General features: G+C 39.0%; 1 protein-coding gene across 4 annotated transcripts in view; it reads left to right on the top strand.

Moving 5' to 3' along the window:
- GNG2 (G protein subunit gamma 2) overlaps window positions 1-11,267 on the top strand; it is a 129,432-nt gene extending 118,165 nt beyond the window's left edge. For all 4 annotated transcript variants that reach the window (XM_061430983.1, XM_061430980.1, XM_061430982.1 and 1 more), the window contains one exon: window positions 8,020-11,267. In XM_061430983.1, the coding sequence (XP_061286967.1) occupies window positions 8,020-8,148 (129 nt within the window). In that variant the 3' untranslated portion in view covers window positions 8,149-11,267. The remainder of the gene's footprint in view (window positions 1-8,019) is intronic.
- Window positions 11,268-12,099: the final 832 nt, after the last annotated feature.

Here is a 12,099-nt window from a genome sequence, read left to right on the forward strand (position 1 = left end):
CTCCCTTCTCTCAGGGATAACTGTCCTCTGTTGCCTACTGTCTAATGTTTTAAAAAACATTTGTTCATTTTCTTTTCCAGTTTTTAAGTTAAAGCAGGAGGGTTTAATTAGTCCCTGTTCCTCCATCATAGTCAAAATGGGAAGTCTAGAATACTACATTAGTTCTGCAAGGACGGGAATTTTTATTTTGTTCCCTCATTATTTCAACCTTCCAGAACTGTGACTAGCATGTTAGGTACTCAGTAAATATTATTTGAATGGAGTATTTGTTGATTAAGATTATATTTGAGAACTTTTTCAGCAGTTATTTGAGTCTTTCCTATGTGCTGGCACTGATGACATAGTGGTGAATAAAATAGATATGATTCCCACTTTCAGAAAGCCAAATGCCTGAAGGGAAATGTCAATCATCAAATAAACAAGCGAGAGTTGTAATTATAAATCGTGATAAGTATTTTTCCATGAAGGAAAAGAGTGGGGAGACAGAATAGGTGAGGAAAGTGATGACCTCATCGTTACTGGATAAGATAATCAGTCAAGACTCTGCAAAGAGGCAATATTTCAACTGACTTCTGAAGAGAGAGGAGGAGCCAGCCTGGTGAGGAGATGGGGAGAAGAGTGTTCCAGGGACTTGTATGTGTGAAACTTCGAGGCAGAAAAGAACTTGGAGCTTTCACAGAATTAGAGGAGACTGGTATGGGAGAGGAAAATGCTACCACGTGAAACTGGAGAGATGGCAAAAGTAGGCAGGACCCACAGGCTGTTTTTGTGATGTCTTGGCTTTCTACAAAGTACAATGAGAAGCTCTTGAAAGTTTTAAATAGGGAGTGATATGAGCCAATTTATATTTAAAACTATTTTTCTAGCTGCAGTATGGAGAATACTACTCCTGGCACAGTTGTAAAAGAGAAGTTATATACAGCTGAGATTCTTAAAATTTTTTGTGCCCCTAAACTTGTTTGGCTGACTGCTGAAGCATATGGTCTCCTTCTCAGAATGTTTTTAAATTACAAAGGAAATGAATTATATTAAAATATAGTTCGTCAGAATATTTTTAGGAAAACTTTTGTGATACAGTTAAACATATATACTTCTTTATTAACTGATTTGGTAGGATATAAGAGTGGCTATGTACTTACAAAATGAAAGAACATAAAATGTTGGTATATCTATACTAACTAATATGATGGAAAATGTCTGATTTTTATTGATGACTAAATCACAGAAACTGTTAATGCTACTTGTATTGTCTACATCTATAATGGAAAGAAACGTTAGATTTCCATTTGAGATTGGTGGAAATAACAATGTCATTTTTTTTTATCTTTGAACTTCACAGACCACACCCTGAATTCAGTTCATCAAGCCCGTCTTAGTCCGTTTGAGCTACTATAAAAGAATGCCATACACTAGGTGGCTTATGACGGAGAAGGCGATAACACCCCACTCCAGTACTCTTGCCTGGAAAATCCCATGGACGGAGGAGCCTGGTAGGCTGCAGTCCATGGGGTCGCTAAGAGTCGGACATGACTGAGCGACTTAACTTTCACTTTTCACTTTCCTGCACTGGAGAAGGCAATGGCAACCCACTCCAGTACTCTTGCCTGGAAAATCCCATGGACGGAGGAGCCTGGTAGGCTGCAGTCCATGGGGTCGCTAAGAGTTGGACACGACTGAGCAACTTCATTTTCACTTTTCACTTTCATGCATTGGAGAAGGAAATGGCAACCCACTCTAATGTTCTTGCCTGGAGAATCCCAGGAACGGTGGAGCCTGGTGGGCTGCCATCTATGGGGTCGCACAGAGTCGGACACGACTGAAGTGACTTAGCAGCAGCAGCAGGTGGCTTATGAACAACAGAAATTTATTCCTCATAGTTCTGGAGGCTAGAAGTCCAAGATCAAGGTACCATAGATGTGACATCTAGTAAGAGCCTGTTTCCTGGTTCATAGACCATCTTCTTTCTATGACCTCACATGGGTAAAGGGGCAAGGGAGTTCTCTGGGGTCTCTGTTTATAAGAGAGGGTTAATTCCATTCATGAGGGCTCTACTCTCATGACCTAAAAATGAAAATGAAAGTCATTCAGTCATGTCAGATTCTTTGCAACCCCATGGACTGTAGCCTGCCAGGCTCTTCTGTCCATGGAATTCTCCAGGCTACAGTATTGAAATGGGTAGCCTATCCCTTCTCCAGGGAATCTTCTCAACCCAGGATGTGAAAGTGAACTGGGGTCTCCTGCATTGCAGGTGGATTCTTTACCAGCTGAGCTACCAGGGAAGTCCCTCATGACCTAATCACCCGCCAAAGGCCCCAACTCCAAACACCATCACATTGGAGATTATATTTCAACATAAATTAGGAGTGTGGGGAGGAGACACAAGCATTCAGTCTATAAAAGATCCCTTGGAAATTTTTAGTTAAGAGATTGTTTTAGTAACTGTAAAAAAGAAGATGGAGGCTTGGACTAAGGCATTTTCAGAAGAGGTGACAATAAGGGGACAAATCTGAGATGTTTTTATGGGCGCATCCCTATACAGTGTGCGTGTACTCAATGGCTTTGGTAGGAGAGCTGGATTTGGCATGAACACAAGTCACATCTTTCCTCAGGGTGTTCTGGCAGCTGTCACCTTGGTAGGAGGGTAGGGTTGGAGGTGAAGAGGATAAGGGCGAGGGGGAAGCCAGGGTTTCCCACCTGCTCAGTGGCTGTTACTGCCCTAATGGGGGTGCAGGCAGGTTCCAAGTTGCTGGAGCAGAAGCTCTGAGGGTCAGGTCCAAGCGGGCTCTATTCCCTTGAAGTGTGAACTGTCCCCTATCCCAGCATCAGCACCCTTGGGAGCAGTGCTGGAGCAAGAGGGGGCCCATTTGGGCTCTCAACATCTGTCAGGGTACAAGCTACTGTGGTCTAGCCTCAGAGTTCAAGGCTGCTTCTGATGCACTGCCTCTGAGAGTGCCAGTAATGGCTGCCCCCGCCCTGCTCACACAGCGCTTCTGGTCAGAACCACCTCTGCGTCTTAGAGCAGAGTTCTCTCTGTCATGCAGCCCTCACTCCAGCGTAGAGCTATGACATGAATTAAACAGGACTGGAACATTCGCTCAGCTCAAGCTGGGGTGCTCTGGGGCAGTCATGGGAAACCAACCAGCCACCAGTGCAATTTCAATCAGCCCTCTCCACTCTGCTTCAGGAGAAAGTGAGTGCGTACATGCATTCCTCCCAAGTAGACAGAGTCTGGGCTTCCCACAGCCCTCATGTTAGTCCTCCCAGTCATCCAATCAGTCAAGGGAGCTTGTCTTCACTGGGCCAGACCTCAGGACTCGTGCCTGTAATATGTAGCTTGAACCATTTATTCCCCAGGGAAGATCTCTACTCCTGTAATCTCCCTTTTCTTCTGAGTCCCCTGCCTGAGCCACAGGTCCTGACCTGATTGCTTCTCTTCCCTTCCTACCCGATTCTGTGTAGATCCTTCTTTCAGCCTTGGTTGTATAGGAGACTTTGCCAGTTTCCAGTTAGTTTTCAGTGCCACATGTAGATGTATTTTTGATGTGTTTGTGGTGGGAGATAAGTTCCAGGTCCACCTACTCTGCATCTTGATCATCTCTAAAATGTAAGATATTTTAGTAGGAACAATCAACAGAACAGAAAAGAGAGAGGTTACCTAAAGTTATTGGGGAAATCTTCATGGAAGAACTAGGCCTAGGAACGTGAAATGTGAAAGAATCTCTATGAGAAATGTTAGCAGGGATGGTTAGAAAGCCAGAAGATTTGCCAGGCAGGCTATTGCTGTAACTCATTGAAAGGTAAGGATAAAGGATAATACTAAGAATTAGAAAGAAAGAGCATTCCTAAAAATTAAGTCAAGAACACTAAGACTCATGACTGTGGTACTCACGAGCTGTGAGAACTAGGGCAAACACCTAATGAAACCTCAGCTTCACATATTAAAAGTGAGGATAATAATAATAGCTTGTGACCTATAGTGTTGTTTTAAGGATTAAATAAAATACTGTGTGTAAAGTAACATGTATCAAGGGCAGATAAATATTAGCCATTATTCTAATTACTGCTAGGATTCTGACATTGTATTGGACCGTCACCCACAGGAGATTGCAATCTAGTTGAGGAAACATGATAAAACACATATTACATTTTCAGAAGGAAATTGTTCAGAATCAAGTGTTCAAATACAAGATCTGAGCAACTCTAAGCTATTAACACATTATTAACCAGAGACATATTAATTTCATCTCTTGTTATCCAAATGTTATAGACCAGAGAAGTTTCAGTCTTCCCTTACATAACAAATCACCAGCCACAGGCATTAGCGTCTGCAAAAATTCCTCTCTCAATAATATGTTAAATTTTGCCCAGTATAGTGCTTTCTGTACCATTAAAAGACTGAAAATTCCTGCTGCACATTTGTGTGTGAGCATTGCAAACGAGTAGGGACACTGCTGTATCTCTTGTTAACAAGGAAGTTTTAGACATTACTATTGTCTAGTCTCTGCTGCTTGCATAATAATGACTATGCCTCAAACAATTAAAAAATCAAAACAATAAAAGTAATTGAGATTCTAAAAGTCTGTTCTTTGCTTTCATTTAGAGGAGCTAAGACAAGAACAGGCTGTTTCCTTTCATTCTGTCATAATAGCATTTCAAAAAGATGCACAAAGAATTTCAATTGACCTTTGGAACTAGCCCTGCATTTGAGTAGTTTGTATGTAGAAGGCTGTTTGAGTTGTTTGTATATAGATGGCTGTGGCTTAATGGCTAAACATTAATGTTCAAATTCTTTTTCTGAAGCATACTTTGCTATATGACACTGAACCACTCCTGCAATTTTTACTCTATAAAAGGAGGATAACAGATCAGTAGAGAAAACTTAATGTCTGTAACAAAATAGAAACACAATAAAAATACTTTAATAATCAATGTAATGCCTATTAAACAGTGAGGATTTAAGCCAAAACTTATAACAAAAGACAAAGAAATTTATTATATAATGATATATAGGTCAATTTACTAAAAGGATACAACAATTATAAATATATACACATCCAAAATCAGAGTGCCTAAATACATTAAGCACATATTAACAGAACTAAACAGAGAAACAGATAATACAATCATAGTTGGAAACTTTACTACCTTACTTTCAACAATGGGAAGATCATCCAGACAGAAAATCAATAAGGAAATGTTGAACTTGAACTCTACTTGGTCTACTTTAGACCAAGTGAACCTAAAACACATATAGGACGTTGCATCCAACAGCTTCAGAACATACATTCTTCTTAAGTGCACACAGAACATTCTCTTGGATAGGTCAAATGACAGATCATAAAACAAGTCTTGGCAAATTTAAGAAGGCTGAAATCATACCAAGACTCTTTTCCAATCACAACTGTTTGAAACTAAAAATCAGTAACAGGAATAAAACTGGAAAGTTCACCAATATGCAGAAATTTTAAAACACACTTGTAAACAACCAGCCAATGGATCAAAGGCGAAATGAAAAGTTAAAAGGTACCCTGAAACAAATTTAAAAAAAAAAAGGAAACACAACATATCAAAACACATGGGATGCAGCAAAAACAGTTCTAAGAGGGAAGTTTATAGTGATAAACACCTGTGTTAAGAAAAACATTTTAAAAGGTATCAAATAAACAACCTAACTTTATACCTCAAGTAACTAGGAACCAATTTCAAGCACAAAGTTCATGAAAGGAAGCAAAAACAAAGATCAAAGCAGATATATATGAAATAAAGACCAGAAGGACAAAAGTCAGCAAAGCTAAGCGCTATTTTTTGGAAAAGTTAAACAAAATTAACAAACCTTTAGCTAGACTAAGGAAAAAAAAAAAAAAACGCAAAGAAATAAAACTGGAAATGAAAGAGGAGATATTATAACTGATATCACAGAAATCCAAAGGATCATAAGAGACTACTATGAATCATTAAATGCAACAAATTGGATAATCTAAAAGACATGGATAAGTTTCTAGAAACATGTAACTTACCAAGACTGAATCTTTGAAAAAGAAATAGAAAATATGAACAGACCAATTACCAGTAAGGAGATTGAATCAGTAATCGAAAATTCTCACCAAAGAAAATCTCAAGACCAGACGACTTTCCTGGTAAATTCTACCCAACATTTAAAAAAATTAATGCCAATTCTTCTAAAACTCTTCCAAAAAACTGAAGAGGAGAGAACACTTCCAAATTAATTTTACAAGGTCAGCATTACCCTGATATGAAAGCCACGTAAGGACACTATAAGAAAACTGTAAGCTTATCTCCCTGATGAATATGAATGCTAAAATTCTCAACAAAAATATTAGCAAACCAAACTCAACAGCACATTATGTGCTACATCACATTAATAGAATGAAAAATAAAAATCACACGAGCATCTCATTAGATACGAGAGAAAATTTAACAAAATACAACATCCTTCATGTTAATAACTATCAATAAATTGGGTATAGAAGGAATGCACTTCAACATAATAAAGTCCATATATATCAAGCCCACAGATGACATCATACTCAATGTTAAAAGATTAAAAGTTTTTCTGGTAAGATCAGAAGCAAGACAAGGTTACCCACTCTCAGGACTGTATTTAGCGTAGTACTGGAGGTCCTAGCCAGAATAACCAGGAAGGAAAAAATAAATAAAAGGTATTGAAACCAAAACCAAAAAAGTAAAATTGTCTCTGTTTGCAGATGATGATCTTACGTAGAGAAATCCTAATAATGTCACCCCCTCAAAAAAGAAAAAAAACCTGTTAGAACTAATAAATGAACTCAGTAGCAGATTAAAAAAATCAACATACAAAAATCAGTTGTGTTTAAGACTTTGATGGCAAACTATGCATTAGTTCTTGAAGTCTCTGCCCCAAAGTGACTCATATCACTTCTGCTTATGTCTCATTGAGCAAGTCTGATGCCTTTGTTGGGTATGTATAAGCCACATGTAGCAGGGGCAATGAATCTTTTCAGAAATAATCCTGTCTCCCCACTCTTAGGACTATCTTCCAGTAGTCACTTTGAGTTGCTGTTGTGGTAGTACACTGATGTAGGGAAATGTTTGTATTGATTTCTAGAGCAAGTGTATTATGTCTTGTAAGAGACTGACTCTTGACTTTATGGTTTTTGACCTCTAGATGGCATTCTCTGGGTAGATCATCATCCACGTAGGCCCAAGATGCAGTTACAAATGACTTGTAATTTATTTCCTCATATTAAATTCCCCTTCAATAGTGAGAATTTGCCACTGTCAAAGCTCATCAAAGGAAGGTACTCCAGAAGACATTCAACAAGGAGCTACAGAAATGTGAGAAATGACAGCATCACTGAGATCACTGACCTGCCTCCCAGTGGAATTCCTTAAAGCATGTGATGCTTGGTTGAAGTAACACATATAATATGTGTAATACATTACATATAATATTATCATATATATAAAGTTGTGTGAGTACATGTATAATACCTCTCATGTGTTTGTTAAAAAGAAATCAACATGGCTTTAGGCATCCCTAGCTCAATTTTTGAAGCAGAGAGACACAACTACAGAATGATAATAATGGATAGCCTGTGTGAAAAGCTTGTAGTGTTCTAGGCACTAAATGATGTATATGGTTTACCTCCTAAGCCCTTGCAGCCAGGGCTGGGACTGGGATGAGGGAAGCAAGCAACCTGCCTGGGGCACAGAATTTAAGGAGATGCCTGGACAAATACAAGGTTGATGCTTGCTTGACCCTGACCATGAATGCCTCCTTCAGTGCCTCACTCACCTCACTCTAATCCCAGACCTGCTTGTAGCAGCCCTGTGAGGTCAAGATCATCAACTCCCTTCTTCACAGATGAGGAAGCAGTGGCTTTTGAGGATGAGTATCTTGCTTCACTTGAACCCAGGCAGCGTGGACACCCAAGTCTGAGCCTTGACTCACTGAGCCTGCATCAGCGCCTTCATCGACGCCTCATCTAAAGTTTTGGTTGTTTTTGTCATCTTTTCCAGGTGTCCAAGGCAGCTGCAGATTTGATGGCCTACTGTGAAGCGCATGCCAAGGAAGATCCCCTCCTGACACCTGTTCCGGCTTCAGAAAACCCATTTAGGGAGAAGAAGTTTTTCTGTGCTATCCTTTAAGTCTTCAGGAGGAACCTGAGGAGCCTCGGGGCTCCAGGGACACTGATGTAGAGTTTTTAGCAAAGTGGGCGCCTTTCTAGTCCACAGCATTTAAAGAGAGGGAGGAGAACCATCCTGGAGTCTCCAGGCTTATGCATGTTTAAAGAACTGGTCCCCTTTATGAGTATGAAAGCTGATCCACACCCCAAGTTAAGAGATCTGATGTCTGGAGAACTGCCTAGAGGAGGGGAATATGTAAAGATAAAATTGATGTCATTTCTTTCCTGCTATCCCTCCCCAAACCTTATGTTTCTGCTTCATATTTAAAAAAAATAAAAATTAAAACAGACAGCTGTCCTGAGCTCAGATATGTATGACCTTCTTGGAATGAATATTGCCTTTAGAATACCCTTTGACAAGCTGAGTCGCCCAGTGTAGCCATGGTTTGGTTCAATGACGTTGATGTTTCGTCTTTGTTTCTTTTCTTTTTCCCTTTTCCCCCACCCTTCCTTCCACCCCTCTCCATTAGAGTAGTGAAGAGATAGGCTGGATTTGTCTGTAAGACTGAACTCGAAGGATGAGCACCCAAAGGGTTTAGAGAGGTGTTCCCCGTGGTTTATCCTCATGGTAATAACAACAACAAATGCCGGTTGTCTGTGTTCTTTGATCACTATTCCTAACATTTGTACATGATAGCTTTGATTCTGCAAGTAAAAGTAAATCATGTGTTGTGACTGGTGCTTTCATATATTTGTGACAGTTTTTGAGTAATACTGCATGAAAATGTCCCCATGTTACATCCATTCAGAAGTTCTGTTGTTTTACTATAAAGTTTGGAAAAAGAATAAAAGAGAAATAAAGCTAGGGAGGACAAGACTCAGTATCTTGAAAACTGAGATGACTTCAGAGCCTTAGCCACGCCTAAAATACCTCCTAGTTAACAGAGGCGTCAGTGCTTCTGCAACGTATTTTCCAGAATCCAAAGCATTTTGATTTGAACCAGGATCCAGGGCAGCACACGTAGCAGCAAGCATCAGAAGCACAGATTCACCTTGAGTTGGGAAGTGCTGTGGTCACAGAGTCAGAGCAAATTCCCTTTTTCCCTGAGTCGCCAAAATTCTAGAGTGAAGAAGGCTTTCTGTGCTCTTCTTAACAAGAAAAAACATGGCCCTCATTTGTTCAAGTATCAAGAGGAATAACCCTTTACTCCAAATCAAATCCACTCTCAGAATCCAGCGGTTCACATGCCAGCAAGGAAGGGTCAGGTGCCACCCCAAGCAGCTCCACCAGAAGCAGTTCTGGCTCTTTTTTCCACTGAGATAGCCTTTGTTTTTCACCTAAATTCTCAATAGAGTCTTTGCTTTGTGTTTGTTCTTCTCTTTGTTGGTTAGAGTCTCTCTGCCTTTGTTTACAACTTCCTTGCAGCTCTAGCCTTCTCTTCCCAAGAGATGTGTTGAAAGTGATTTTCTTCTTTGTGGCTCCAGTCCACCAGTAATGGGAAACTTGGAAGTCTTTCTCACTTTTTTCAGTGTTGTTTCTAGGCAGATGAGGGCTCTCTTACAACTCTTTTTTTATTTTGAAATTCCAAAAGACGATTTCTGAATTAATTTTATTCTCTTTCCATTCTTTTCCTCCCATTAAAAAAAAATAAAGGAGGGCAAGGAAGGAAGAAAATAAAAATCTGCCCAGGGATGGATTTTGAAAGAAACTTGATAAACACTTTGCTTAGCTTCTTGTATGGGGATGAGGGTAAAACAATAAATACATTCAATTAAAACTCGTATCTGGGGGCGGGGGGGGACAGGGAGACTATTAAGACATTGTGAAATTCATGAATGCACTCCTGTAACCAAATACTTCTGTTCAGGCTTTTGGATTTTGTTACAGTCAGTGGGATTCTGATGAAGATTTAGTGGGGGAAAAACCCTGGCAGAGTGTTAAACTATAGTATTGTACCATTGGCTTACTAATACTGTGGAATCAACTAAAACCCAACCATATTTTTAAAATAAGCCAAAACATGAATTGAATATGTGTTCACATAAAAACAAGTGTGAATAAAGCACTCTTTGGTGGTGATTAAAGCATCATTGTAAGACCCTGATATTTTTTATAATCCACACCATTTATTTTTCTCAGAAGGAGTCTCTATATTTTCATGTAAAGCTAGATCTTTGGAGCAGTTAAAATGGAATTAAAACTCATAGGAATACAGCTCTGTTAATTAAAAGTTAAGGCAGTGTCAAACTGCATGTGACCTTGTTTATTAAGGAAGAAAGAAGGCAGAAAATACACAGGTATTCTGAAATTAAGTTTAAGAAAAATGTTTGGCTCATTCATAATTTCATGTCCTATAAAAGGGAATTATAATCCCAGAGTTTTTATATGAGTTTTAACTTATTGGTATTTTTACTTGTTAATGGGGAAATAATCTTTTGATTACTTATGCCTCTAATGAGTTTTAATTCTTTTAGAAATTTAACAATCATTTTCACCAGCATAATTTTATCTTAAGGGGTGACTAATAGGAAAGCTTAGCTTAATTAGTCAAGGCCCTAATTTATGTATATATTGGGTAGTAATGAAAAATCTGCCATGAAATTCATTAAACAGTAATAATAACCCTCTACTTAGAATGCAGACTCTATTAAGGAAAAAACCAATCTTGTATCATCCTCAGTATTAAATCTTTCTTCTTTTTTTCTTTCAATTTTAAACCAAGTGCTATTTAAGTCAGAGCTTGTGAGTAAGTACTTTGAACTGAGGCTAACTTTGCTCATAATATTTGAAAGAGATTGCTTACCAAGGAAAAATTTAAAACCATTTCTCTGTATACTTATAATCACAAAAAGAATTTTGAGAAATCAAGCAGGCTATCTTATGGAATTTTTTTGTACTTTTTTTTTTTTAATATTTGCTTCTAGCTGCTCCTGGCAATGGTGAATTATTATACATATACATTAATGTTTTCCCAGCCCTACAACTGTTCACATTTTTTCCTATATAAGATCTATGGAGTATATCTTTCAAAGAGAGAGAAATACAGAAATGTTAAAGCAGAAAAACCTGAATGTGATGTGTACACTTTCACCCCCTCATAGACAATGTATTTGTTTTAATAAATGGAATTTTCAGATTCATTTCCATATGCAGTTGATTTTATTGTGAAAGCCTGTGGACCACCTCACACAGCGATTCTATGGTTAATTTGGGAAGGATGATAACACATAACAAGGTGGATGAGGAAATAGAAACCCATGGATTTTCTTTAGGGTTTGTTAATAAAGGCACCCAAGGAGGCAAAAACTCACATGAGGCTCTTGAAAAGCCTTTCTCCCAGGGAATAGTGCCTGGGGACAGAGAAAAGATACAGGGAAGAGTCCAGACTGGCAGGCTGGACTATGAAGACAGATGAGCTGCATTTACACTTGAACATCCTATGGGTATGTCACACAGGGATTTTTCCTTTACAAAAAAAATAATAATAATTGAACAGAGAACGTGCTGTTCTCCGTAAGCTGCTCATGGTTTAAAAGAATCAGTAGAAAAATAAAAAAATTTTAAAAAAAATAAAAGAATCAGTAGAGAAGATAAATGCTCAGGACTCTAGATTCATGGCTCCTTGGAGATATTCTCAATCAAGAAAGCCTTCTGTATGTCCCCCAAATTATGCCAGTGAGTAATAGGCCCTGTGAGTAAGAAGCAGGGGCTTCCCTGGTGGCTCAGAGGGTAAAGAATCTGCCTGCAATGCAGGAGACCCGGGTTCAATCCCTGGGTCAGGAATATCCCCTGGAATAGGGAATGGCAACCCACTCCAGTATTCTTGCCTGGAGAAGGAGATGCTGGACCTCAGGAAGTGTGCCTGCAACAAAAGCATCTTTGAACCTCTGATGAAGGGGCCACCTGGAGTTTGTGCATTTGTTTACTTCATCACTGTTTCTCAGACTGTGGTCTCTGGATCCCCTGCTTCAG

This window comes from Bos javanicus, chromosome 10, assembly GCF_032452875.1.
Source record: "Bos javanicus breed banteng chromosome 10, ARS-OSU_banteng_1.0, whole genome shotgun sequence".
Taxonomy (NCBI): Eukaryota; Metazoa; Chordata; class Mammalia; order Artiodactyla; family Bovidae; genus Bos; species Bos javanicus.